The sequence below is a fragment of the Myodes glareolus genome, chromosome 1 (genome assembly GCF_982192425.1).
Source record: "Myodes glareolus chromosome 1, mMyoGla1.1, whole genome shotgun sequence".
Taxonomy (NCBI): Eukaryota; Metazoa; Chordata; class Mammalia; order Rodentia; family Cricetidae; genus Myodes; species Myodes glareolus.
The window spans coordinates 90,508,334-90,535,672 of record NC_142026.1 but is presented as its reverse complement, the minus strand read 5'-3'; the positions used below and the strand labels follow the sequence as shown (position 1 = coordinate 90,535,672).

The 27,339-nt window shown below is 35.3% G+C and overlaps 1 protein-coding gene across 3 annotated transcripts in view; it reads left to right on the top strand.

The window, feature by feature from the left end:
* Rev3l (REV3 like, DNA directed polymerase zeta catalytic subunit) overlaps window positions 1–27,339 on the top strand; it is a 137,398-nt gene that overhangs the window by 95,889 nt on the left and 14,170 nt on the right. For all 3 annotated transcript variants that reach the window (XM_085690513.2, XM_085690508.2, XM_085690516.2), the window contains 11 exons: window positions 30–141; window positions 915–1,030; window positions 5,401–5,519; window positions 8,096–8,214; window positions 10,645–10,786; window positions 11,344–11,588; window positions 12,487–12,595; window positions 16,438–16,644; window positions 19,376–19,485; window positions 24,102–24,216; window positions 26,704–26,841. In XM_085690513.2, the coding sequence (XP_085546639.2) occupies window positions 30–141; window positions 915–1,030; window positions 5,401–5,519; window positions 8,096–8,214; window positions 10,645–10,786; window positions 11,344–11,588; window positions 12,487–12,595; window positions 16,438–16,644; window positions 19,376–19,485; window positions 24,102–24,216; window positions 26,704–26,841 (1,532 nt within the window). The remainder of the gene's footprint in view (window positions 1–29; window positions 142–914; window positions 1,031–5,400; window positions 5,520–8,095; window positions 8,215–10,644; window positions 10,787–11,343; window positions 11,589–12,486; window positions 12,596–16,437; window positions 16,645–19,375; window positions 19,486–24,101; window positions 24,217–26,703; window positions 26,842–27,339) is intronic.

Below are 27,339 nucleotides of genomic sequence, written 5' to 3'. Positions count from 1 at the left end.
AATGTTATATATAATATTTTATTCCTTAGATATCAGATATCAGACCCCATTACTTATCAGATCTGGAATTACAGGATTAGAAGTTACCTATGCTGCTGATGAGAAGGCACTCTTTCAAGAAATTACAAATATAATAAAGAGGTATTATCTTGTATTTTCTGATTTTTTTCCTGATCTTTCTTCTTCAGTCATTTCCTGCAGATGACATAAGATATAAAAGAGGACAAGAACCATTTCCAGGACCCTTGGAAGTATATAATTATCCTTAGAGAGGGTCTTACTTTCAGTCTCCTATCATCATTCCTGTGCCTATCAAATAAGAATAGGAAAAGCAATCTTCCGTTTCTTACAATTAAGGGAATAAAGAAAAATACTTGCTTCTAGCTTCTCAGTTGTATATTAAGATGGTTTTGCTATGGTTCTGAATAGAAATTTGTACAAAAGTTCAGTTGTATTATTCACTTACATAAGTTTCTACCTTAGGAACTACCTACCATTTCAGTAGTATTTTGAGTTGGTTTGTTTTATTCTTTTTTATTTTAATAATGTATTTTTGTTGAAAGTAAACTCTTGTGAGAGTTTATGAAGTTATTCTAAACAAAATCATTTTAATTTAAAATTACAATATTTCTCACCCCAAATTTCATCAACCCCTTTCCCAAGAAATACAGAACAAGTGCAGTCTTAGTAAGATTAAACTCATTTTAGAAAATAAAATAACTCCTATAGTCACTTATTTTAAGTTATTCTGTAGGAGTCGTTCTGCAGGTACCTCTACACATCCTTCCCCTTATACAGTGGCCAATGTGGAATGTATATTTTGATTTTTGCTCCCTACACCATGAAAAAATGCTTCTTCTGGGCAAAGGTCCAAATGTTGTAATGGATGCACTTTGATCCACCTTCTTCTTTAGGTATGACCCTGATATTCTCCTAGGATATGAGATTCAGATGCATTCCTGGGGCTACCTCTTACAGAGGGCTGCTGCTCTAAGTGTCGACTTATGTCAGATGATCTCTCGAGTGCCAGGTATGTAGAGCTGGAAATGTTTTGTTACAACTCCATACAGAACAGATTGGAAAAAGTCTACATTCGCACTGTTATATATGCTGTTTTATGTGTTGGGGATTTTCCTACTTTTAATTATGTCTTCATATATAAATCTTTTTATAGCATTATACTGTCTATTTCATCTTTAATGTACTTTCTTCATCCAGTATCCTAGAACTGTTTTCCCATATTATAGTATGTTTCCCATAGTCTTTGTGAAGCTGCTTCATATTTCCTCGGCTTCATAAACTGTAATGTTATTTTTTTTTCCGTTTTTATTGTTTTGCCCATTAAATTGGTAGGAAAGGAGAGGAAGGGCCAAAGAGCAGTAATAATGAAGATTAATAGTTAAGTAATTGGTTTTTGATTTTTATTAGAGTATATGTCTAAAAAGTAGTATGAATTTTGATTGTAATTCACAAAGATTTTGGTGCTGTTAGAGAGAGGAAGTAATAATTTTTATAAACCAGGTGGTGGTCGCACACACCTTTAATCTCAGCCCTCAGGAGGCAGAGGCAGGCAGATCTCTGTGAGTTTGAGGCCAGCCTGGTCTACAAGAGTTAGTTGGAACCAAGACAGGCTTCAAAGCCACAGAGAAACCCTGTCACGAAAAACCAAAACAAAATAAAACAAAGCAAAAAATAATAATAATAAATGATTTTTATAATAAAATTAATTACAACTTGTAAATCCTTTTGTTGTTTCTTTTCTTTCTTTTTGAGACAGTGGTTCTCTGTATAGCCTTGGCTGTCCTGGAATGTAATCTATAGACCAGACAGGCCTTGAACTCACAAGAGATCTGCCTGCCTCTGCCTCCAGAGTGCTGGAATTAAAGGCACGCAGTACAATGCCCAGCTGTAAAACATTTTTTTCTATAACTAAAAATGTCTTATTATACATATTCATTTTGTTTTTTATTTTTAGTTTTTTCTTTTTCATGTTCTTTTAATTTTAATTAAAGTCTAATAACATTATTCCCCCTTCTCTTTCTTCACTCTAGTTCCTCTTTGTCCCCTCGCTCTAACACCTTCACCCTCACATCCCCTCAAATTGGTGACCTCTTTTCTTTTGATTATTTTTATTATATACATTATTATGTAATATATAAACACATCAATATATAAATACAACTTGCTACATTAATTTGGTCTTCCTTTATATGTATATGATTTCAAGGCTGACTCCTTGGTATTGGATAACTAATTAGGGTGCTCGTCCCTGGAAGAGACTAATTCTCTCAGCAGTCATTAGTTGCCTGTATAACTACAAGTTTTTTTTTTTAGTTTGTTTTGGCTCCCACAGCTTTATGGGACAGTTTTCTAAGTGTTCTGGAGAGGCAGCCCTCAGGTACATTGTTAATTACATTTAATTGGTTGTAAGAGATAAGGATCAAAAGAATGATGAAGTTAAGTCCTGCATTAGGCATGTAGCTCAGCAGTAGAGTGTCTAAAGGTTTTGATCCCCAGCACCACAGGAAAAGGAGGGAAGTATGGAGAGAGGAAAGAAATGGAAAGGAGAAGGAGGAAGGGAGGGAAGAAGAGCTCACAACCTTTCTCAGAATCACTGCTAAAACTTTACTAGGTGTTGTGGACTGCACCACGTTGCAGTCTCCCATTTACAATCAACCAACAGAGTAAACACAAAGGGTGTGTGGTTTGTTAAGTAACACAGTAGTAGTTCAGTGCACAGGTTCTGAAGCAAAGACTCCCCAGGTTCAAACTCTGCCTATCACCTATATAATGCCAAGCAAATTACTGAATAGATCCAATTTACTCTGCTGTAAAGTGGAGATTCTAAAAGGACTTTCAAGGTGATTGTAATGGAGCCTGAAGACAGTAAACACTGTGTAAGTGTTGTGCTCACTTAGTAAAATGGAATTTTTGAACATTATCTTTTTAGCATAAAGAAAGAAATGAGAGTTGTATGGGTTCATGGCCTTCAAGGTGAAGTGATCCTGGTGTAGAATACTTCTTGTTTTTTTTTTGTTTTTTTTTTTTTACCATATGACCTGGGACAAGATGTAATGTTTCTAAGTAGAATTTTCGTAGTACAAAATGAAATTTATAGTGAGTGTGCTGGTAAAGGAAGCAGTGTTGATAAAGTTCCTAGAAAACAATAGATGTATAAAATACAATACACATTTTAAATATTCTATAACCTCTAGTCAGCTATGTTCACTAAATTTATTGTTATAAACGACTCAGTTCTCTTTGCTCTAAGGAGCTCTCATAGTTTAAGAGATTTGTCCTGAGTTTCTCAAACTTTGAGAGAATTATGTATGTTAATAACTGCCATTTGGGGCTGGGAAAAGGGCTTAGTCAACGTGCTTTCATGAGGACCTCAGCTGCATCCCCAGTGCCCAGTAAAACTAGCTATGGTGGTAGACACCTTTTATCCTGGGAGGTGAAGCAGGAGTATTACAGGATTTAACAGCAAGCTAGCCTCGATAAATGAATCAGTACTGGGAATGTCTCAATAAATAAGGTGGAGAAACAATTGAGGAAGACACTCAGTGTCAGCTTCTGGTCCCTGTGCACATGTGCAGGCACACACACTGTCAATACAAACTATTTTATATTCCCCCCAAAACAACTGGTTTATCAATAGACTTTTTGTTGTTTTTTGTTTTGTTTAACATAGGGTCTTACTATAACTTAGGTTGACCTTGAAGTTGTGGTATTACTGCTTCTACCACTGTAAAAAGGGATTACACACCTAGAAGCAATGGACATATTTTATGCTAAAGGGAAAAAAACAGAAACAAACAAAAGTGTTGTAGCATTATGTGTTAATCAAAAGTAACAGTATAAATTGCTAAATTAAAAGATGGCTATTGTTTAAATTTACACAGTCCTGGCACATCTTGACTGGCACTTCACTTAGTGGAGGATGTTACAGGAACTATAGGTTATGGTGCCCGAGGAACCTCTTGGGGAGGAGGACATAAAACAGCAAATTTCAGTGAGTGTGGTTTATAGTGTTAGGTTTTCTGTAGTACTAGTGTTGTTTGGCTTTGCTGGATGGAATAAAAGTTGTTGCAAACAAATAAATGGAATAAAATACTGCATTTATTGAGCATTGGCTGTAGCCTTTCAGTTCAGATTAAAATTTGAGAATTTTATAGACACCAGTACCCATGAACACTTGAAAGACTTTATGATTTATCAAAAATCAAAACACTGATTTTTAGTTTCAGTTTGATTTTTCAGTGCTTCACCAATAGAACCTGACTTGGCTATGGCTGGAGTCCACCCATTGTCTTCTACTTCAGTTACACCTCATTCACCATCATTTCCTGTAGGTCCTGTGCTGCTTGTGCTGCTTCAGAATACTAGGCCCACACCTGAGATGTAGAAGCCAGGTCCTTTAGTTCCTTCTGAACATCTTAAAGTGCAGTTAGGCCAAGTAAGGGAAAAAAAACATAAGAGGGTGAAAAACAAATGATCAGTCTATTTGATCTAATGAAGCATTTACAGTTTGAAAATTACAACTTCATCAGTGTTAATTAAAAACAAGAATTGTACCACTGGAATTTTTAACTACTTATTTTGTAGTTCAAGTAATAGAATATTTTCAACTATGTAATACTTGAAGGTACAGGAAAGAAACTATCAGTATGTTGGTCAAATTGACAAAAATAAGAAAGTAACAGTTTTCTAAACTTTAAAATAAGGCCGTAAAATTTTAATTACTGTTGATGAAACTTTTATATGCAAAATAATGTACTTAAAAATTAAAAAGTAAGAGTAATTTTAAAGATACTTTACTTTTTTATTAGTAGGAATTGCATTCAAAGTACATTTTCAAACACAGAGTGTTTTCATTGAGAAATATTCAAATTAAAACAGTTTTGGATTTTGTGTAGACAAAAATAAATATACATAGTCGTCTCTTAATATCCTGGGATATCACAGCCACAGAGACAGCTGGATCAAAAATGCGTACGCACTTAACAACTATGTACATTGTACTTGGTATTCTAAACAATATGGTGATGTGTGTGGATATAGCTATGCATAGGCCTTACACAAATAACTAAGCCATTTTATTTAAGGAGGGTTTTACATGTTTTGTTACCTACAGGATATCCAGGAACCATTCTCTATAGATACCAAGAGACAAGTGTATAGACTATATAGAAAGATGAAGAGAATGCATGTGATTCCTATGTGATTTAAAAAATTGTTTTTGTTAAAATAATTGTTCCATTGTTCTAATATTAAATAGACTGAATCAAATTTTACCTTTAGTCTTAATTCTTACTTTTGTTGCTTTCATTTTCTTCGGCATAATTTACCTGAAAGCTTATTTTCTGCTTCTCTTGATACAATATGCATTCTTTTTTATAGATGACAAGACTGAAAACAGATTTGCAGCGGAAAGAGATGACTATGGATCAGATACAATGAGTGAGATCAACATTGTTGGCAGAATTACGCTAAACCTTTGGAGAATCATGAGAAATGAGGTGAGGTATTTTATCTAAAATGTTTGGAAATAAGATTAGATCAATATAACAGTTTACTCATTATAGAGTATTAGTAAAAATTCTCTATGATTTGTGACCTATTGTTGTATGTAAGTAAAGTTGCAAAATACTTTATAAAATGACAAAATAAAATTACACCTTCATTGTTTCTCTATTTCTGTCTAACTTAACAGCTAGGAAAATCAGAATCATTTTACATACATCAGGAATCCATGACTAGCCTCGGCCCTTGAAAGTAAAGTCTATAACTGTAATAAAATACCGTGGGTTTTGTGTTTAATATTGTATAATTTCATCATTTTAACAAAATCTAGACTTAGGAAGGAAACTCTCATGATAAATACATTTAAATACCGGGCCAAACTGGAGAGAAACCATTTGGAAATAGTTAATAGCGGCCTCCCATTGGATAGGCTTTTGGGTTAAATAATTTCAACAAGGTCCACTATAATTTGCAATCCTTTGTAGAAATAGTTATTTCACACACAATAAAAGTAAGCTTGTAGAGCTTACTAGATGATGTTTGAATCTTTGAAGTTGTTTGTTTTTCTATGTGAAATATAAAGATTCCTACTATAAGTTGTTTGTTTTTAGATTTTTGGACTTTGAATAATAACAGCTAAGGCGATTAGATGAAAATTCATTCTCCAATGTTGTCTGCTATTTGGAACTATTTTTTTTATTATATGCTTTCTATTTTTCCCTTGTTGTTCAGTGATTGTGTAGCTGTCCTGGATTTATGTTAAACAAAACACTGACTTTCCAAGCATGCTGGAACACTGTCACATGCAAATCATACTGGATAAAGCCGTGGGTTCCTTATAAAAATTATGTAACGATGCTGCGGGAGTACCTTCCGCTCCTTCAGCCAATAGTCGCTGAAGTACGAGCCCACAATGCTGTGGGAGCGCCTTCCGCTCCTTTAGCCAATAGCCGCTGAAATACCAGCCCACTGGGGCGGTATATTTCTCTTTTAAAAAGAGCGGCAAGCCTCGGCTTGGCCTCTCTTGGTTCCGGCTCCTGCTCCAGCGACTAGGCTCCTTTCCTGAAGGTTTGTGTGTATGTAAGTTTTACCCCCCAAAATAAATACCCCTTTTAAACCTAACTGGTGTGGGATTGATTCGCCATTATCTGGCGCCCAACGTGGGTTTGGTGCCTCGTTTTTCTTCTTGTTTCTTCTTTGTGCCCTGTGTCTGAAGTTGTGCTCACACTTAATCTAACTTGAAACTGTGCATTATATGAATCTGCTTGAGGATAATTTTATTTTGTGTGCAGTTATGTGGTGTGTAAGGATTTGGGTATGCATATGTCTGTGAAAGCCAGAGGTAAACCTTGGGTATCATTTCTGAGGAGCCATCCACCTTGTATTTTGAAACAGGGTCTCTCATAGGTCTGGAGTGTACCCCCACCCCAGCACTCAGATTTCACACTGTGCTAACACAAGTGACCTTTTTACATGGGTTCGGGGAATTGAACTAAGGTCCTCGTGAACCATCTTCTCAGCCCATGGCTTTTTATCATGAGTGACAGTAGTAATATATCTCTCAAGACTTTGGACCAGAGCTGACTTTGAGTATTTACTTCATACTAGAGACAGTCAGATTATGTTTTCTGAATTTGAATAGTTCCAAAAGCTCCTTTTTAATCTCTGTGTCTTTTGTTTCTCTCATGGTGCTTGGCAATTTGTAACTCCTGTGATTCTTCTACACATAAAATTTCTGCTGTTCCCACTGTAACTTTGAGTCCTTAATGATAAACCCACTGCCTCTTAAATAATTTTTATTAGATATATGTTAGCTACTTAAAGGAATATATGACTCTTACTCTGAAAACTGAAAACATTACAGACCTTCTAAATCATCAATTCCATCTAGGCTTTCAGATTTTATCAGGTAGTTTGGCAGTACAGAGAACAGAGTGCTACATTAGATTTGACCGTTTAGATTTTTCAACTTTCTTTACAAACCTAATTTCCCTGTGTGGTAACACTCTAGTTTCTGGTCCTAATTTCCCCATGTGGTCCCTACAGTATGATCGCTTCATCATTGTCTGCATTCAAAGAAAGCCATTTAGATTTATTCTCCAGAGCACTAACTTGATCGTAGTCCATGTGTTGTACCTGCTGCTCTCAGGCGACCCTCATCTGCTGTTGTCATGTCTTTGCAGTCCTTCCCTGTTTATACTTGTTGGGTCTTTACCTTATCCCATTGCCTTTTTACCTTTGTCAGTCAGCGAGAGAGACAGAAAGAGAATATCCTGAAGTATGCCATTGCTTTGGAGATGACAAGTTTTAAGTAGACCAGTTTGGACCACTATTTTATACTTCTGGGTTGTTAATGTGGAAAAATTTTATGTCTAGTAAGCTATACATATTTTGAATTAATTATATATAAATTACTTGTAACAGATAATCTTTACAAAAAGCTTCCATGTCTTCTATGAAAAATTCTAAGTGATAGTAAGACTTTTTAAAACCTAATGACCTGGGGTTGACTTAGAAAAAAAATAACAAATGATCTACATAAATATAATTATGCCTTAAACTTTTTTTTAAGGTTGCTCTGACTAACTACACTTTTGAAAATGTGAGCTTTCACGTTCTCCATCAGCGTTTTCCCCTTTTTACGTTCCGCGTCCTGTCAGACTGGTTTGATAACAAGACAGATCTCTACAGGTAATGTTTACCACACCTAAGAGGGGGATTGTATCCTGTTATTTATCTTAAATCAGTTTTAGGGGCTGGAGAGACAGCACTGCAGTTTTAAGCACTGGCTGCTCTTCTAAAGCCAAGTTTGATTCCCAGCACTCCCGTGACATCTCAGAGCTGTCTGTAACTCTAGTTCTAGGGAGTCCAGTGCCTTCTGGCATCTGCAGGCACTGGGCACACAATATGGTGCACTGTCACACATGCCAGCAAAGCACTCCTACACATAAAATAATAAATACTAATTTTAAATAGAATTGAGTCACTATTATTGAGCTTTATATTAACATACAATAAAATTCAGACTTTTAAAGTGTGTTGTTCTGTGACTCTGAGGAATATATACACTCAATCTGTAGTACCCAGATAAGAAGGATAACTATCTACAAGAGAATACTTAAACAGATTTATAGTCAGTCTACCCAAAGCCTAACTATCCACAGTAATACTAATTAGATTTCTATTAAATACTAATTAGATTTCTATTAGCTGATTATTTTTGCCACAGGTAGAACATCATAGAAATGGAAATGTTAGTAATCTTTTGCTTTTTGTCATACTTCCTTAAAGAAACTGAACTATACTTTTTTAAGTTGTAACAGTTGTGACATATAATATGTTGCATGTTGTTCATTCTTAATATTCATAATAGTTATATGAAATGCCTAACAGTTTATTCATTAACTCTTAATTAATATTAACTATTAATATTAACTATTAATATTAATTCTTAATAGACACCAATGTTGGCTGTAGCTACTATGAGTAAAACTATCATGTAATAATTGTGTATACAAGTCTATGTGAACACCTATTTTCATTTCAATAGTTGACGGATTTCTCCACATGGTTGGTTAGTATCTGCTGGCATTGTCTGTTTCTTTTGGTAGTTCATCTACTACATGTCTGCTGGAAATAAATTGTCCCAGGACTTACTTACAAAAATGAGAAAAGAAAATTTTTTTGACTGATATTTTACTGTTTCATTCTAGGTTTGAGTTTTGCTTTGTTTTCTGTTTCTTAACTACTATAAAGATTTTGATTGCCTTTTCTTCTGACTTCTATTGTTTCTGTGAAGGATATTCAAATATTGCTAATTTGTCCAATTTATTTGATTTCTTTCTTCTTTTTAAAGACACAATATCTGTACATAGCCTAGGGTAGCCTTGGACTCTAACATAGCCCAAGAAGACCTCTTGGAATGCTCCCCCCTCGATCTCCCAAGTGCTAGGATTACAGTTGTACAAAACGACACTCAGCTCACTGTTATTCTTTATAAGACATAGAGTGGATTTGAAGGAATTATTCATTCATCCTGTTTGGCCTTAGTCTTTGGAAGTTCTTTTCTGGGGCATAAGGATGAGATTCCTCAGCATTCCTATTCTTGCCACAGTGGGAAACCCTCAATTTTGTATAACTACCAGTTTCTGGGTCCAGAAAGGTTTTCTGCCTGTGTCCAGAGGCAGGCAGAGACTCTCCTGCTTCTTCCTTAGCTGCTGAGCTCTTTTGCTTAAGTTCTGTGCTGGGAAGTGTCCTGCCCCTTTACCAGTACCTGGTGCTCTTCTGTTAAATGCCAGGTCTGTGTTTACGAATGGTCTATATCGCTCCAGGTGTTTCCTAAGTGCTTCTAATTTGTCAGGACTTAGCCTTCAAAAAGAGAAAGGGAGGTGACCAGTATTTAAAAATGCGTGCATTTTGCCTTATTAAATACAAGGTTAAATGCTGGTAAAGGTGGAAGAGATACAGCTTTAAAAAACAACCCTCATGTATGTGAGGAAATAGTTTTTACGGAAAACAGATTACAATATATTCTGTTTATGGTTTTCCCCTCCCCAGGTCCTTCCAGCTCCTCCCCACTTCCTCAGCCACCCAGTTCCCACACCCTTTCTCTCTCATGGTATCTGCTTATCTTTCATTTCATTTTGAGGAACCTCAGAGAAGTGAAGTAAACTACAGTAAGGCTGAGGCTTGTGTCAAAGCTTCACAGAGAAGTTAGGTTGTTGTTCAGTGATAGAGTACTGGCTCAAGAAAAGAATCATACATAAACCAATCAATAATATTTATATTCTACTTAACATTAAATATTATATTTGTTAAGGTATGGTATAGTGCTCTAAATGCATGTCTTGCCACCTCTAATTAGGTATTATTCTGAATAGGTAAATTTTTGCCAAGTTAAATAGAGTACTGGGCCTGGGTTAGCAAAATCAGGGTGAAATTTGAAACTTACTATTCTTATGATACCTTATCATAAGTACTATTTTAAATTTTGCGTATTATTACTAAGTTTTATTACTTAAAATTCTCTGGCATTTAACTCCTAACATACTTTATATGTTGTACTCTCCCCTTCAGTAACCTCACTTTATCTGTATTCATGCATGGATTCTTTTTTGACAGATGGAAAATGGTTGATCATTATGTTAGCCGTGTCCGTGGAAATCTCCAGATGTTAGAACAGCTGGACCTAATTGGAAAAACCAGTGAAATGGCCAGGCTTTTTGGCATTCAGTTTTTACATGTATTAACAAGAGGTTCACAGGTAGAAATTTTTCTTGTATACTTTAAAGTACTACATAAATTAGATGCTTATTCTTGACCTGAGTAGGTTTTTAAAACTTTGTATAAAGCTGGGCGGTGGTGGCACACGCCTTTAATCTGAGCACTCAGGAGGCAGAGGCAGGTAGAACCCTGTGAGTTTGAGGCCAGCCTGGTCTACAGAGCTAGTGCCCAGAGTAGGCTCCAAAGCCTCACAGAGAAACCCAGTTTAAAAATAAAAATAAATAAACAGACTTTGTATCTATTATCAGTACCTGACTAATTGAATCTTGTAGTATCATTAGAGATATCTTTTATCAGTGGGGAAACCAGGAAAGAAAATCTACCTCATGATTTATATTTCTGAGTTTATCATCTTCCAAGTCCTAATGATAATTTTAACATAAAAATAAAGAATCTGTAAATCAATTTCAGTGATATTATTTGACTAAATAATACTTAGTGTAGAAAATCATATGATCAGTCTGCAGGGGAAAACCATCCTCAAAATTTACCATATATTGAAGTAACCCGTATATTTACATTCTTTTCTCCTTGCAGTACCGTGTGGAATCGATGATGTTGCGTTTTGCTAAACCAATGAACTATATTCCTGTGACACCTAGTGTTCAGCAGAGGTCCCAGATGAGAGCCCCACAGTGTGTTCCCCTCATCATGGAACCTGAGTCTCGCTTCTATAGCAACTCTGTTCTTGTTTTGGATTTCCAGTCACTATATCCTTCCATTGTGATTGCATATAACTATTGTTTTTCCACTTGCCTTGGCCACATAGAGAATTTGGGAAAGTAAGATTTCGTTTTTATTTTTCCAGTCATGTTATTGTGCTTTCTATGTGTTATGATTATAGACTGTCTTCACACTTCCTTAAGAATAAGAGGAATTGGGTATAGCACAGCTGACCCACTGTTGCAGTTGTCTTCCTAAGTGACATGATCATATAATTGATTCAGTTTTGTAAATGGACGACGCACATGAACAGGGTCATTAGTGGAGACAGATCAGCCTTGCATCTTTCTGTTTGATTCTTCAGGAGAATTATTTTTATTAATTTAGCATTCAGTGCAATACTTTGAAAGTAATGATTTAATTCCAGTTGTCACTTCCTCCTAGAAATAGGCTGTGATTTTTCAAAAGATGGAATTAACTCTTACCGTTTGTTAGTTCATGTAAATTCAATGAGAATAACATTTTAAATTATCAAAGGAGTGAATATTTTTCTTAAACTATAAGAACTACAGAATCTTATCTTCTTACTGATTTTGTGTACTTGAGACCAGATATTGTGATCTAATCTGGTAGTATCTTTCATAAGAAATGTTTGTAGAAACCGTTGTCATTAATCCTGTCTTTTATTAAGAAGGGAATTTGGAATTACGTATCATTATACTTGAAATTTTCTTTAGGGAGTTTGATATAACATGATTATATTTTGAGATGAAATTTTGTATTTTAGTGTATATTCAGTTCTTAACTTGTAAAGTACTGTCATTTAAGGAATGCTTTTTTTCTGGAAGTTGTGCATATATAAAGAATTTTTGTTAATGAGCCAAGTAAACTTATGACTAGTTACATGAACTCATGTTTGCATGTTTGGATATGGAGCTGTGATGAAGTTAGAGATGTGTCTACACGCTTTGTTATGTCATCTGAGAAGTCTCTGCTCAATATTTTCTTTCTTAACAGGTATGAGGAGTTCAAATTTGGCTGTACCTCTCTCAGAGTACCTCCAGATTTACTTTACCAAATTAGGCATGACATCACAGTGTCCCCCAATGGAGTAGCTTTCGTTAAGGTAATACTCTCTAGTAAATGAAAGGAATCAACTATGGCTTACCTTTGGAGAACAGATAGTGTGTCGGTATTGTTGACATAAAAGGTTACACAACTTGAAGACTTTTATCTCATAAAGTCAAAAACAAATCTTCTAAGAAATCATTTTGAAGAAAAGAAATCATCTTGCTTTGGTTGAATTTAGGTTTAAATATTTTAATTGTTATATTTTTAATTCATGGGATATTGAAGAAAGTAAGTGTACACCTATAGCATCTACCTTCTGCTATTTTCTGGCAGACATACCCAGCAATTTGATGGTTAAAAGATGTTATCTGCAAAAAATTTAATTGCTTTAATGTATACATCCTGCAAGTGTTCTACATTATTTTAAATTTAATTATTACCATCTTAGACACAATGATACTTTGATAAATTTAATGATTACATTTTTAGAGAAGACATCCAAACTAAAAATAAAGTCCCTGTCTTCTATGTATGTTTTCTCCTCAAGAAAGACTAAAGAAAGCTTCCTAACTGAATAAAGACAATAGGAGATTTTAAAAGTTGTATTACCTCTCATGTGCCAACTTCTTTTCTAGTTCCTTAGCAGTGAGTTGATGTATACTGCACTTATGAAACAATGTTTGATGGTAGACCCCACCAACCCTCCAATTCATTCTGGTGTACTTATTACCAATTAAGAGATAATACTAAATGTTAATTAGCAATTTAGATGTTAAAAGTTTTTCCCATAAGTTCATGGTATATTCCTTTCTTAGAAATTTTTGGAGCTGAATTTTTGTTTGTCTGTTTGTTTCCCTGTGGTTAAAAAAATCCGTTTTCAAATATTATTTCTACATATTTGATCATGGCTCTTTTTAAGAAACCAGGAAAGAAGTCATATTCACAATGGGGGGTGGAGTGGAATCTTGGAAATAAATATAACCAAAGACTTCCTGTCTTTGGCCTTGGTAGTAAAAATTATAATACAGTGATGGGACATGGTGCCCCACGCCTTAATCCCAGCACTAAGAAGGCAGTTATGAGGACCCTATCTAAAAAAGAAAAATTACAAAAACACTAAAGAAAAAAAACAGAAGAAATGAGAAGATGGGAAAACTTCACTGTATGAGAATTAATATTGCTAAAATGACATAATACCAAAATTGAACTACGTGTTTGATGCAGTCCCTAATCAATACTAGTGACTTTCACAAAACTGGGGGAAAAAAAAACCAAACAGACAAACAAAGAACTAAAAGTCATACAGAAACACAAATGATACCAAATAGCAAAAGCCAATCCTATGCAAAAAGAGTAATAATGAGGAGGGGAGACATCACAATACCTAATTTCAAAATACACTACAAGCCAAAGAAACGAAAACTTCATTGTATAATATTAAATGTAACTGGCACATAGACCAATGGAGTAGAATAGGGAACCTAGAAATAAATGTGTGAATCTAAGCCATCTGATTCTTGACAAAAATACCAAAAATATACATGGGGAAAAGTCAGCTTTAATAAAAAGTGTCAGGAAAACTGAAACTAGATCTCTCTGCCTTTCATTCTGCATAAAAATCACCTGAAAGGCTAGAGAGACATCTAGTGGTTAAAAGCACTGGCTGTTCTTCTAGAGGACATGGTTTTGATTCCTAGCACCTATATGTGGTTTACAACTGCTTGTAACTCCAGTTCCAGGGAATCTGATGCCCTCTCGGGGCTCTCTGGGCACCAAGCTACAAGCGTTGTGCTCAGATAGACATGCAGGGAAAATACTCATTAACGTAAAAAATTAATACACCTGAAATTAAAATTAAAGTCATCTGAAAATGAATTAAAGGCCTAAAACTTTAGCATGAATACAGAAAAACATATGAGAGAAACACTTCTGTACTTTGATACTGGTAACAGTTTCCTGAGTGGGACTCAAAACTCAAATAACAAATGGGATTATATAAAACTTAAAAGCTTCTATCAGCAAATTAAAGAATCACGAGTAAAGAAAAAAAAATTATGGAGTGGAAGGAACTCCAAGAGAATTAATATCCAAAATATATAAAGGAGTCGAGAAATCTAATACCAGATGATCACATAATCCAGTCAGTAAATAAGCCTGTGATCTCAAAGAAATTCCAGTGGCTGACTGACAACCATGTGAAAGGTCTGAGTGTCTTTGACTACCAGGGAAATGTAAATCAAACTTCACTAAGAGTCCACCTCACTGTAGTTTAGGTTGCTCTCATTAAGGAAAAATCAGATGCCAAGAAATGTGAGAAGAGTAAAGAGCCCTTATACCCAGCTGGGAAGACAGTAAATTATATAGCCCTGTGGAAAGTGGTATGATGGCCCCTTTAAAAACTGAAACTATACTACTGGGTATCCAGCGTCACTGCTAGGTGTAAATGAGAAAGAAAGTACACAGAAGAGATAACTATATGCCCCTGTTTATTGCTGCACTGCTCACAACAGCTAAGTCATAGAATCAGCCAGGTGTACACAAAAGAATGTGCCATACACGTGCAATAGAGTAGTATTTGGCCATAATGGATAATAAAGTTGGGTTATTTGCAGAGAAATGGATGGAACTCAACATATTAAGTAAAATAATCCAAACACAGAAAGACAAATATCACTTTTTCCTCTTTTATTTGGAAAATAGAGGCTTGGAGGAGAGGACCTGAAAGTAAGCAGATTCTATTAGGGAAGGCACAGGGAAGGAAAGAGGGGTGGTAGGAGAGTGTTAGAGAGGACAATAGGAAGGGTTTATAATAAGACATAATATGTGAGTATAAAAGTTTTCACTAATAATCACACTAATAGTGTAATTATAAAAATAATTATTAGTTTGCATTAATAATTACAATTTTAATTGATAGAACAAAGAAAGAACATTAAGTCTGCTTCAAAAGGGTACACCAAATGAATTAGAGGTTAGATTGTATTTTCCTTGTCACACGTATAGATTATTTGTTTAAGCTCCCCTTAATAGCATTTAAAACCTGATTTACATTTTGACCTAGTGTGTAAAACTTAATAAAAATAAGATTTTTTAATATTCAAAAATGTAATTATCATATAATTGAGGTTTTAATTGTTCAGTTTGACATGCGTTATTTTGCACGTGGCTATGAATCATCAGTTAATAACTGTTTTGTGGTTTTCATTCCTACCAGAGTTCTCATAAATCCTCCCTAGTCTTGATTAATACAAATGATTTTTTTTTTGGCAACAACAAATTTTATCACCTCATTATTCATCCCCTCTTCCAGATTGCTAATAAATATAGGCCGGAGGGGATGGCTTAGTGGTCTAAGCATCAGATTTGAAATACCTAGAGTCCCTGGAACTGCAGGTTTGAATGTCAGCAGAGTCAACCAGCTCATCATTCTTCCAAGGTAGATAAATGGAGTTCCATGCAGAGCACTGTGTGGGGTCATTAGGGTGAGATCTTTAGCACTGACGTTGGTTATGAGTGACGCAGGCCCATATGTCTTCATAGAAGGATGGGGGTCTCAATCAAAGTATGAACAGCATTTCCCTCTGAGTTTGTTGTGTAGTTACTTGTGTACTAGTTGACATCCAGCTTCCTGGAGTTCTCAGAGCTCACATAGAAGTACCGCATCCGAATTATAAACAGTACAGGAATGTTTTAGAAGAAAAATCCTCTTCAAAAGAAATAAAATTGATTATTTTGTATGACAATTGCTAGTCCTGTGGCTATTTTTGTTAGCAGCATGTTTCAGTTTATGAGAGTTGGCCATTATTATAATTGTTTCCTTTTTAGTTACCAAAATCTATATGCATGTATATACGACTGAGGAGTTTTATATATTCCTTTGTTTTTCCTTTATGATAGCCTTCAGTACGAAAGGGTGTTCTACCAAGAATGCTTGAAGAAATTTTGAAGACTAGATTCATGGTGAAGCAGTCAATGAAGGCTTACAAGCAAGACAGAGCCCTGTCACGAATGCTTAATGCACGCCAGCTAGGACTAAAGCTGATAGCAAATGTCACATTTGGCTATACGTCTGCGAATTTCTCGGGGAGAATGCCGTGCATTGAGGTAACTCATTTAATACTTTTTTTTCAAGAGCAACAAAGTATTTTTTTATGTTTTTAAACTTTTGACTTAAGTGTCATTTTCATAACATACTAGTTTTTCTTAAATTAGGTCTATAAACATGCATCTTCCTGAGTGTTTGTGAATTTTCTCTAAAAATTCTGTTCCCTTATTTCAATAATAATTTTTAAATTGTACATATTTTCACATTTATTACCCTGAGGTGAGGTTTCAGTGGCAATTTATAGTAGTATTTACAGTAACTTTATACAAAATAATTCTTTTTAGTATTTTGATAGAGACAAAATTGTAGTCCAAATGTTACAATAAAAAAAGTCATTCCACAGGCTGGGGAAATGGTTCAGTTGGTAATGTGCCTACTGTATAAACCTGAGGGACCCAGGTTGATATCTCCAATACCCACACACATTCTCAGGAGCAACAGCTTGTTGCCTGTGGTCTCAGTGATGAGGTGGCTGACTATTACTGAGTAGTTTGTCTACCTCTAATTAACTAAGTGAGCTCTAGGTTCTGTGGAAGACCCTGTCAACAAAAAAGGTGAAAAACAATTAAGACACCTAATGTCAACCTCTTGCCTCTACACACACACACACATTACATTTACATGCACCATATACAAAAAGTAAAATCAATCAATCTATATCTATCTATCTATCTATCTATCTATCTATCTATCTATCTATCTATCTATCTATCTATTTGGCTTTTTCAGACAGGTTTCTCTGTGCAATAGCCCCGGCTGTCCTTGAACTCACTTTGTAGATGAGGCTGACCTCACAGAGGTGAGGTCACAGAGGCTGAACTCACAGAGATCCACCTGCCTCTGCCTTCCAAGTGCTGAGATTAAAGACATGTGCCCCCACTGCCCTGCAAAATCTTTTGTATTTGCTAGTGTACCAATTAAAGAAGGTAAAACCTTCATTTGGATTGATCAGTTGAAAAGCACTTTTCATAGAACAATACTAATTTCTTAAGATGTTTAGTAGACGTGAATATGAAACAATGCAGCAGAATAATAAATGTACTAGTGACAGAGAGAAGACAGGAGATTCATTGGCCTAATGATCTTTAATGTTACATGAGGGTTGTGTTGTGCCCAACTTACATCTTTGCTGAGAGAAGCTAGAGGAGGAACAGTCTTCTCACAGTTCACAGTAGGCCAAGTGAGCTTCACACTTGCTCAGGGACTGGCAGTAGATCTCAGCAGAAACACTCACCAAAGCAGCCTGATAGTGTGCCTTCCATCCCTGGAGAGATTGGGTTACACAGAGTGATCTTCTGGCTTCTGAGGTGCCAGTGTTAAGCTGGAAAGGTGGCTCCATCAGGGAGGCGGGTGTGGAAAATGGCTCAGTCAGTAAAGTGCTTGCTGTGCAGTCTTAAAAACTTGAGATCCTCAGGACCCACGAAAATGGTATGCACTACCATGTCTATAAACTCAGTGCTGGGAGAAGGTGGCTATTGGACAGAGATTCAACATTTTATTAAAATTTACTAGTTTCAGTTATTAACATGGTTTTCAGTGTTTTAATGGTTGATTGTCTTGTTGTTGTTGTTGTTGTTGTTATGTTTTGTATTGAGACAGGATCTCACTATGTAATCCTAGCTGGCCTGAAACCCATAGAGATCCACCTTCCTCTGCCTCCTAAGTACTGGGATTAAAGATATGCACTAGTATAAATGATAATTCATAGTATATTTTAATGTATTAAGTTAAAGTTCACATTTTCAAGGTTTTCTAATATATTCAAAGCTTCAATAGGATATATAATCTTAATTTAAAATCCAAATTAAATTTTTGCTTGCAGTTTTATTATCTACACTGGTGTTTATATACCAGTGTTTACGCTACAGTTCAGCTTTAGACAGCTTTCTAAATGCCATTCAATCCTATGTTTAGTTTGGAAACTTCAACTTTTGTAGCAAAAAGGGAAGCATCAGTATTATTATTGTTTGATTATTAACAAAAAGGAAAAAATGCATAGTTTTATTTTAAAATTACAAAGGGAATTCTCCATTTAGTTTGATGGAATTCTCTATCTTTTCATCTCAATGAGCTTAGTAGATATAACACTAATGCTATATAGTCTCCTTAATTTACCGAACTATATAGTTTAATGAAGATGTGTCTCACATTGCTTAAGGCCTAGTATCTTTTGTCAGCTTTTGCCATGATAAAACTCATTGGCCACAGTGAAAGAACCCTGGGGACATATTTATTTACCTACTTGTTTTAAATTGAACATTGCAAATATATTTTTCTGCCATATAATTGTTTACATTTTTTCTTTGACTGAGTTTTACCAAAATATATGTATAATCACAGAGATTTGGTTTCAGCATTTAAATACACTATCCTAAGCACTAAGTTTGAAAGATATATATTTATATGCCCTTGTTGATTATAAGGGTATAAAAGACAGACCTTGAATAAACCTTGAAAAACAAGGTTTATTCTTCCAAGAATCGAAGGTACCTGTGTACCTTGTAAAAGTGTGCAATCCATTGTACTTCCTGGTACATTCAAAGGCAAGTCCATAGTTGTCAATTCTTTTAATTCACTTTTTTAACTTTGTGATGACACTGATAGCTATTTTGGTTTTACATCATTTCATTTCTAGAACTATTCAGTAATTAAAATTTTAATATTATTAAAATCTGTTGACTTTTACTGAGCAATGTTAAGAAGTCATTTTCAATGTGTTTTTGTCAACAGGTTGGTGATAGTATTGTTCACAAAGCCAGAGAGACCTTGGAACGAGCAATTAAACTAGTGAATGATACCAAGAAATGGGGCGCTAGGGTTGTTTATGGTGATACTGACAGGTAATGGATTTAAGAGTTTATAGTTGGATTTTTTGTTTGGTTTGGGGGTGTGCTTTTTTCTTGTTTATTTTTTGTTTCATTTACATTTATTTATACCTTCTTTTTGGTGTTTGAAAAATAGCTTAGGGAAAATCCTTTTAAATACTTACTCTTAGATCAGCCTTCTTGTCCTTATGATCTCTTAGTTGGATAGTTCTTCTGAGTCACTGTATTTAAGTCCCTTAGAATAGTAGTAGTCATAGTAATAGTGGTTGTAGTAGTAGTAGTAGTAGCAATAATAACAATAGTAATAAACAACTGCCGGCTAGGGAGATGGCTCAGAGTTGGTAAGAACATTTGCTATCCTGCCTTGAAGACCTGAATTTGGATTCACAGTACCCACATTAAAAACTAGACATGGCCACATGAGTAACCCCAGCAGTAGGGAGGACAAAGGCAGGAATATCTCTGGTTTGCTGGCTGTCACCATAGCAGGAAAAGGGAGGAAAATGATAGAAAGGGGCAGTCATTGTCATTGTTTGTCCTTGGTAAACACATGCCTACACATGTACACACATATACCTTACATAATCAAGAACAAAAAATAATCTTTTTAAAAGACAGTTGCCAAAGCCTTATGCTGTTTACTTTTTAATAAATCTATTGACCTTCTTCTAAGAGAAGCAAGCAGACAAACACAGTTACCCATTTTTCCTAGAGAATATGCAGACTTCTCCAAGCCCATTTACATCCTGGTAAAGAATGGGACATCTTTTGAATCCTGGATTACTAACATTACCTTGCTTGCTTTGTTACTCATTCTAATAGTTTTGAAGGTTCATTTATTTATGTAACATCTTACTTATTTGACTCCTTGAACTTCTAGAATGTAGGTATTCTAATTTACTGCAGTCTGAAGTGGTTTTCATAATAAATTTAGAGTTCCATTGTGATCTAGCCTCAGCACCTCTAATCATTATACAACAGAGCAATAGGAGAGAATGTTCCTAATCAATAAAAATAACTTGTAAGTGATCTTTAAATAATATTTAATCCTCTCAGTTCTTCAAAATGTTTATGCATCCAGCATTATATTAGTGCTCAGTGAGACCTTGTTGCATGTAGCAACCTTTTCATTACCAGAAGACAGGGATAGTTTGATGTTTTCAAAGCTCCATCAATATTATCCAGTGTTACTCATCAAAAGCCATACCTTAGTTTGTCTTTGGGCATTTCGCTGCTCAATTAAACTTCTGCTTGGTAGTCTATCAAAGTAAGTACTAAAACAGACTTCATTATGTTAGAATTCTTTGCAAAATTTGTAGAAAAGGAAAAAAAGCTAAATACTTAAGTTGTTTTTAACTCAGAGTCTATATTTGTTAGTTGGTGATACATAGGATCATAAGTTAGCATGATTTTTTACTGAATGTTATGTACCATTTAAAATCTTTAAGAATTGAACCAAACCAGGCGTAGTGGTGCATGCCCTTGAATCCCAGCACTTTGGAAACAGTGGCAGGTAGATCCCTCTGAGTTCAAATCCAGTCTGCTCTACATAGAGAGTTTCAGGCCAACCAGGGCTACACAGTGAGACTTTGCCTTTAAAACAAAAATATTTTTAAAAAATTTAAAAAATAATTTCAAACAAAATCCAATGCTCACAGGCTCTCAGAACAAAAGGGTATGTGGAATTCCTTATGCTAGCAATTTGTATACTATTGGAAGTTCATGCCCTTAGGTAAGAAATTATCACCAACTAGTCAGTAACTGAGACATAAATGTGAATTTATGTCTTGATTCCTAGCAAATGCTTTCTCTATATATCAGATTTCACAGGAATATTGAGATTCCAGTCAGCTAAATTTATGGACAGTATCACTTTGATCATCATTGATTACTTGATCTGTGTAAGGACAATTTGTTTATGCTGTGCATTCTAACAGTAAGGTACAAATAAATTATTAGAAGTACAAAAGTTTTCCAAAATGTATGTCTTAATAATTACTTTTATTCAAATTAAGTATAAATTTTTCATTAGGAGGATGATTATGATAAAGGGTTGAAAATGCCGTAGAAATAGTAAATGTTTGGCAGAGTGGAAAAGAAATCTCAACTGAAAGAAAGGATCTGAAATCTGTCTGGCAATATTCTTAGTATATTAACATGACCAATCATAAATCACATAACTTCTGACTCAACCACTTCATCAACTGAATAAAGGACCTTGGTAAATGATGATGAGTCACCATTGCCTCTCTCAATTTCAAGGATCAAGATTCATAAAGAATGTTGGGTTCCATCTGAAGAGTGTCAGTTACCAGAATATCAGAATGACACAGGAGACTGTTTTTTATTGCCACCCACTTAAGCATATTAAATAAGCATAATATAGTGCCTCAAACAGTTATTTTATATAGTAAAGGTTCTCTTTCATATGTATTCCATCCAATGGAATAAAACCTGCTTCAGTCAATGACTAAAGCTACTTATAATAGTAATTCTTAGGCAGTGTAGGGAAGAACTTCCAGTAAGAATATATATATACTTTCAGAATAAGGAAGTAAATCAGAATCTCTTGGGAAATTCATCAGACCATAATTAAGAACAACCTCCTTTGGTTTGTCCCTAAAATATATACTGATTATAATTCTAAATGTATACTTGAACCTATTAGCCCAAAGATGAATGTTATTTAAATGTATTAAAAGTACAGTAACAATGAGAATTGGATGTAAGACACTCTTTTTATCAGGTGTGGCTAATGCCTGTAATTCTAGGACTTGACAGACAAGAAGCAGAAGGATTACCCCAAGTTCTGGGCTCAAGTGGGTTACGTTTTAAGCTGCAGGCCAGGCATGACTACTTAACAAGGCCATCTCAAAAACAGTTGTAACAACAAAGATATCTTTTCCTTTTTAGACTACTCATCTATGTACTGTGATCAGAACTTAACGTTAATTCAGGGTAATTCCCTTGAAATGTAGCTCCAGATCAAGTTAACTACAGCAGAGTAGCCACCAATAAGACCATTAATACTATTAAGTAAAATCTCAAACATATAATAACTTTTAAAGTATACTGAGTGTGCTTCTAAGTGTGTATACATATATTAACTAAGCATATCTATAGGCTTTTGTACCCCTGACCCAAGGGTTAACATGAGTCCCTTTCTATTACTGTAGATTAGTTTTATTTTTTTCAAGTATTTTATATAAACGGAATTACACAGTATGTGCTTTCTTATGTCTGGTCCTGAAGAGTGAGCCCTCTAGGAGACAGATGGGGGAGAGAATTAGAGAACATCGAGGTGAGTGCTGTTCTAGAAATACATGTGTTACGCTGTGGTCACTTGGCCCATCTGGCAAAGTAACAAATATGACATGTTTGAATATCTAACACAACTTGGTTTTATCACTTTTATTGAAATATATAACCTTTATGGAAGTACACAGCATATAGTTTATATAAAAATATATGGGCCTGAGTACCTAGCCATCACTCTAGTCAAGTTACAGAACATTTCTTTTTTTTTTTTTTAACCTTTTTGGTTTTTCGAGACAGGGTTTCTCTGTGTAACTTTAGAGCCTGTCCTGGAACTAACTATTGTAGTCCTGGCTGGCCTCGAACTCACAGAGATCTGCCTGCTTCTGCCTCCCGAATGCTTTTAATCTAAGTGTGCACCACTACTGCCCGGCAGAACATTTCTATTGCTATGAAAGTTCTTTCCCTTCTCCCCTCTACAGTCAGTACTCATTTTTCATACCAGCACCACCATGCAGTCACGTCTCTGACTTCTGTCACAAGTACCTTAACTACTTGTTCTTAAATATACTGCATATGTACATCTTATTTTTAAAGTGTTGATATTCATCATTGTATCTGAAAAACCTAAAAATAGTAACTTTTTATAATAAAAATGGTTTGTCAGGCATTTGTTAAACATAATTTTAGCATATAAACCAGCAATCACACTGCTGTATGTTTAAGTACAGTTTTTAAGGGGAAAAGGATGTCCATGCAAAAAGATGCATATAAATCTTCTTTAGAACTTTATTCATTATAGTCAAATGAATGGATAGAAATTTTATGGTATATCCATACAGTAGAGATATAAATATAGATATCTCCAGTCGCAAAAAGAAACCAGCTATCCCAACATTATAGATGACCCTCTCAGGTATGCTAAAAAGCCAGACACAATAGAGTATGTATGATATAGTTCCATTTATACAAAATTCTTGAAAAAACAAAACTAATCTATAGTAACAGAAAACAAATCGTGTGTTAATCTTGGGGTAGGAGTACAGTTTTAAAAGACTATTTTTTTTTTATTAACTTAACTGTGTGCCATACACTACCTTGAATACCCGCAGATGATCTAGGACCTTCTTGGCAGCTTCAATGTCTTAGTTTTATCTGTACCTGAGCCTTGAGAGTCATAACTAGGTATCCTGTAAGGATCCAAGGGGAAAGGGGTAGTTAAGCAGGAGAGCTGTGATAGGAAGCAACTTAAGAAGGAGCAGTCAGGGTGGAGTGGGTCATCTTGGTTTAGACTGTTTATCAGCCAGGAAGTGACTCTGGATGAAATTTGTTCTTACGACTTCCTCATTACCCTGCTGTATTTTTTAATCTCTTAGTATGTTTGTGCTACTGAAAGGAGCCACGAAGGAGCAGTCTTTTAAGATTGGTCAAGAAATTGCTGAAGCTGTTACTGCTACTAATCCTAAGCCAGTGAAATTGAAGTTTGAGAAGGTAAGGAATTAGAGTGTTACTAATCACAATGCAGGGTCTCCATACCTCTGGCAAGTTCCTGACTCACTCAGTCTGTAGCTCTGTAAATAGGCTGACTATTAAAGTTTTTAGTTTTATATACTCTCTCAGTTTCAGAAGGTTGTATGTATATAGTTGTGTTTGTTTGGTTCATTTGGTTTGGTTTGGGGTTTACATGTGGTGTTTGGGTATAATGTTAGGGGCTAGCTTGTATTAACACTCTACAACTGAACTGTATCTACCAGGCCTCCCAATTTTTTTTCAGTAATAGCTTAAGATGTGAAAAGATGATTTCATTTACTTTTGCTATAAAACAAACCACTCCAAACTTAATAGTATAAGGTAGCCAACATATCAACAGATTTTGTGGTTTGGAAGTTTAGAAAAGCTACAGAAGAGTCTTTGTCTCTACTTCAGTTTCTAGGCCCTCAGCTGGGAAGTTACAAAGGCTGACTGTAACCTCAGCAGTCAACAACTAAGGGCTAAAATCACCTGACGTCTTCCTACTTCCACGTCTGCATGGTGATGAACGCCTGTCTTTGTAAATGTTCTGTGTGACCTTGGAAAACGATGTATATTCTGATGAATGGCGAGATTGCTGTGGGAAACATTGTTCAGTTCTTCCGTTGGTTGTGTTGTGGAAGCATATCTCTTCTCACTGATTCTCGGTCACTCACAAGTTGGAGATGCTAAAGTCTGCACTGTAATCATGGATTTGCTTCTTAGTTTTTATTTAGGTTTTATTGCCTTAAAAGAATTTTTTTTAAATTCTTTGTTTTGAACAAAGACCACTTTTTCCACCTTTCTTTTCATTAATATTAGTATTGTTAATATTAATGAAGACGTGAGAGTAGGAAGATATCAGGTGCTTTCTAGTTTTTTGGGTTTTTTTAATTCTTTTGTGCCCTTATGTTATATAGATTTCTAATAGATCTTAAGAATAGTTTTATTTTTTATTCACTTTCTGATCATTTCTGCCTTTTAATTGGGATATTAAGGCCATGTACTTTTAATGTACTTATTGATAAAACTTGGGCATTCCACATGAACATATATTTCAAGTTACCATTTTGACTGTGACAAACAGAAACTTTTTATTTTTAGATTAAAAAAAAATAAATATGCCAGGCACCATGGCACATGGCTGTAGTCCTAACTGTTCTGGGGGCTTAGAAAGGAGAATCACTTTAAAGACAATGTGGCACAAGCCCGTCGTCCTAGCTGCTCTGGGGCTTAGAAAAGAGACTCACATTTAAGCCCAGGAATTCAAAGCTACTTTGAAAAAATAAGTGAGACTGTGTTGTTAAAAAGAAAAATAAGAAATGTTAAATGAGGGCTTGGGGAAGAGGGGAGCTTAGAGGCAAGAAAAAGGTTAAAATTTGAAATTTAAAATAAAAGGAATGTCCCGTTGGTCCAGGGATCTATCCTAAAGATGAAATATAAGGTGTAAGGTTGTTTACCGCAGCCTTATTTCTAATGCCTAAATATTCAGACATCCTCAGTGCCCCTTAGTAGGTGATCAGTCACCTCAGTCATAGCACCATACACCATAGGAGGTGATCAGTCACCTCAGTCATAGCACCATACACCATAGGAGGTGATCAGTCACCTCAGTCATAGCACCATACACCATAGGAGGTGATCAGTCACCTCAGTCATAGCACCATACACCATAGGAGGTGATCAGTCACCTCAGTCATAGCACCATACACCATAGGAGGTGATCAGTCACCTCGGTCATAGCATCCCATACACCATAGGAGGTGATCAGTCACCTCAGTCATAGCACCATACACCATAGGAGGTGATCAGTCACCTCGGTCATAGCATCCCATACACCATGGACCCCTTAGGAGGTGATCAGTCACCTCAATCACAGCACCTATACACCATGGACCACTTAGGGAGGTGATCAGTCACCTCGGTCGTAGCACCTATATTCCATGGGCTATTCTGTAGCTTTAAGACAGATGAGCCTTCCACACTCAAATGCAATGCTCTCCCAAGAAAACTATTGACTTAAAGCTACAAAGTGCAAAGCAGTGTATGTGGTAAGCTACTGTTGCAGGGAGAATAGTTAGATTTTTCACAGAGCCTCTCTGGAAGGAACAGGGCAAGCAAGTAGCAGCAAACCTGTAGGAAGTTCTCACTGCTTATTCTTATTACTTTAATTTTATGTTATATGTGGATATAAATTAATTTAAAATTAATATTAAATTGATGGCTTTTGAAAAAGATATCACTTGAAGTAGAAGCAAGTCAATGCAGAAAAAGGAGTAAATGGTTAAGAAGTACTAGCAATTGATTCTGTGTGTTTTCACATTTCAGATTTTAGATTAGAGTTCATTGCATATTTGGGAATATTTAAACATTTTATAGTGACATCCAAATACAGAGAACAATAACAGAAAATTAGTCACAGTTTGAGGAAGGTGGTTACTAAGAGTCATTTTGTCAATTTTACTACAGGTATATTTGCCCTGTGTTTTACAAACAAAAAAGAGATATGTGGGTTACATGTATGAAACTCTGGATCAGAAGGACCCAGTATTTGATGCAAAAGGAATAGAAACAGTCAGAAGAGATTCTTGCCCTGCTGTTTCTAAGGTAGGTTCTATGTATGTTGTTTACAACAGTGAGAAATAAATAGTAGTAAAGAGCCTGATACAGATGTAACTGTCCTTAAACATGCATTTAGTTTAAGGACATATGTACCACATAATTACATAGAACTATGAGGGGAAAATAAGTGAATTTTGAGAATTTTGTTTCTAATTGGAAACTATTCTACTTTGGTGCTTAGTTTTAGACTTCTTCCCATACCTTTGTTCTCTCAGAATTAAGAGTTTCTTGCCTGTCGCCTTTGATGATAGGATAGCTTCTCATATAACAACTCCCAAAATGTTTGGAACAGTATGAAAATGAGAAACTACAGACATCTCCTAAGTAATTGAGTTCATTCCAAGTTGACTGGAACTTCCTCTGTCAACCCACTTTGTGTTGGATCTTGTCATATCACACATACTTACAACATAGAAAACTGTCACTTACAAAGCTATAAAAAAGGAAAAGGGCTGATTTTTTTTATTTGACTCATTGGTAATA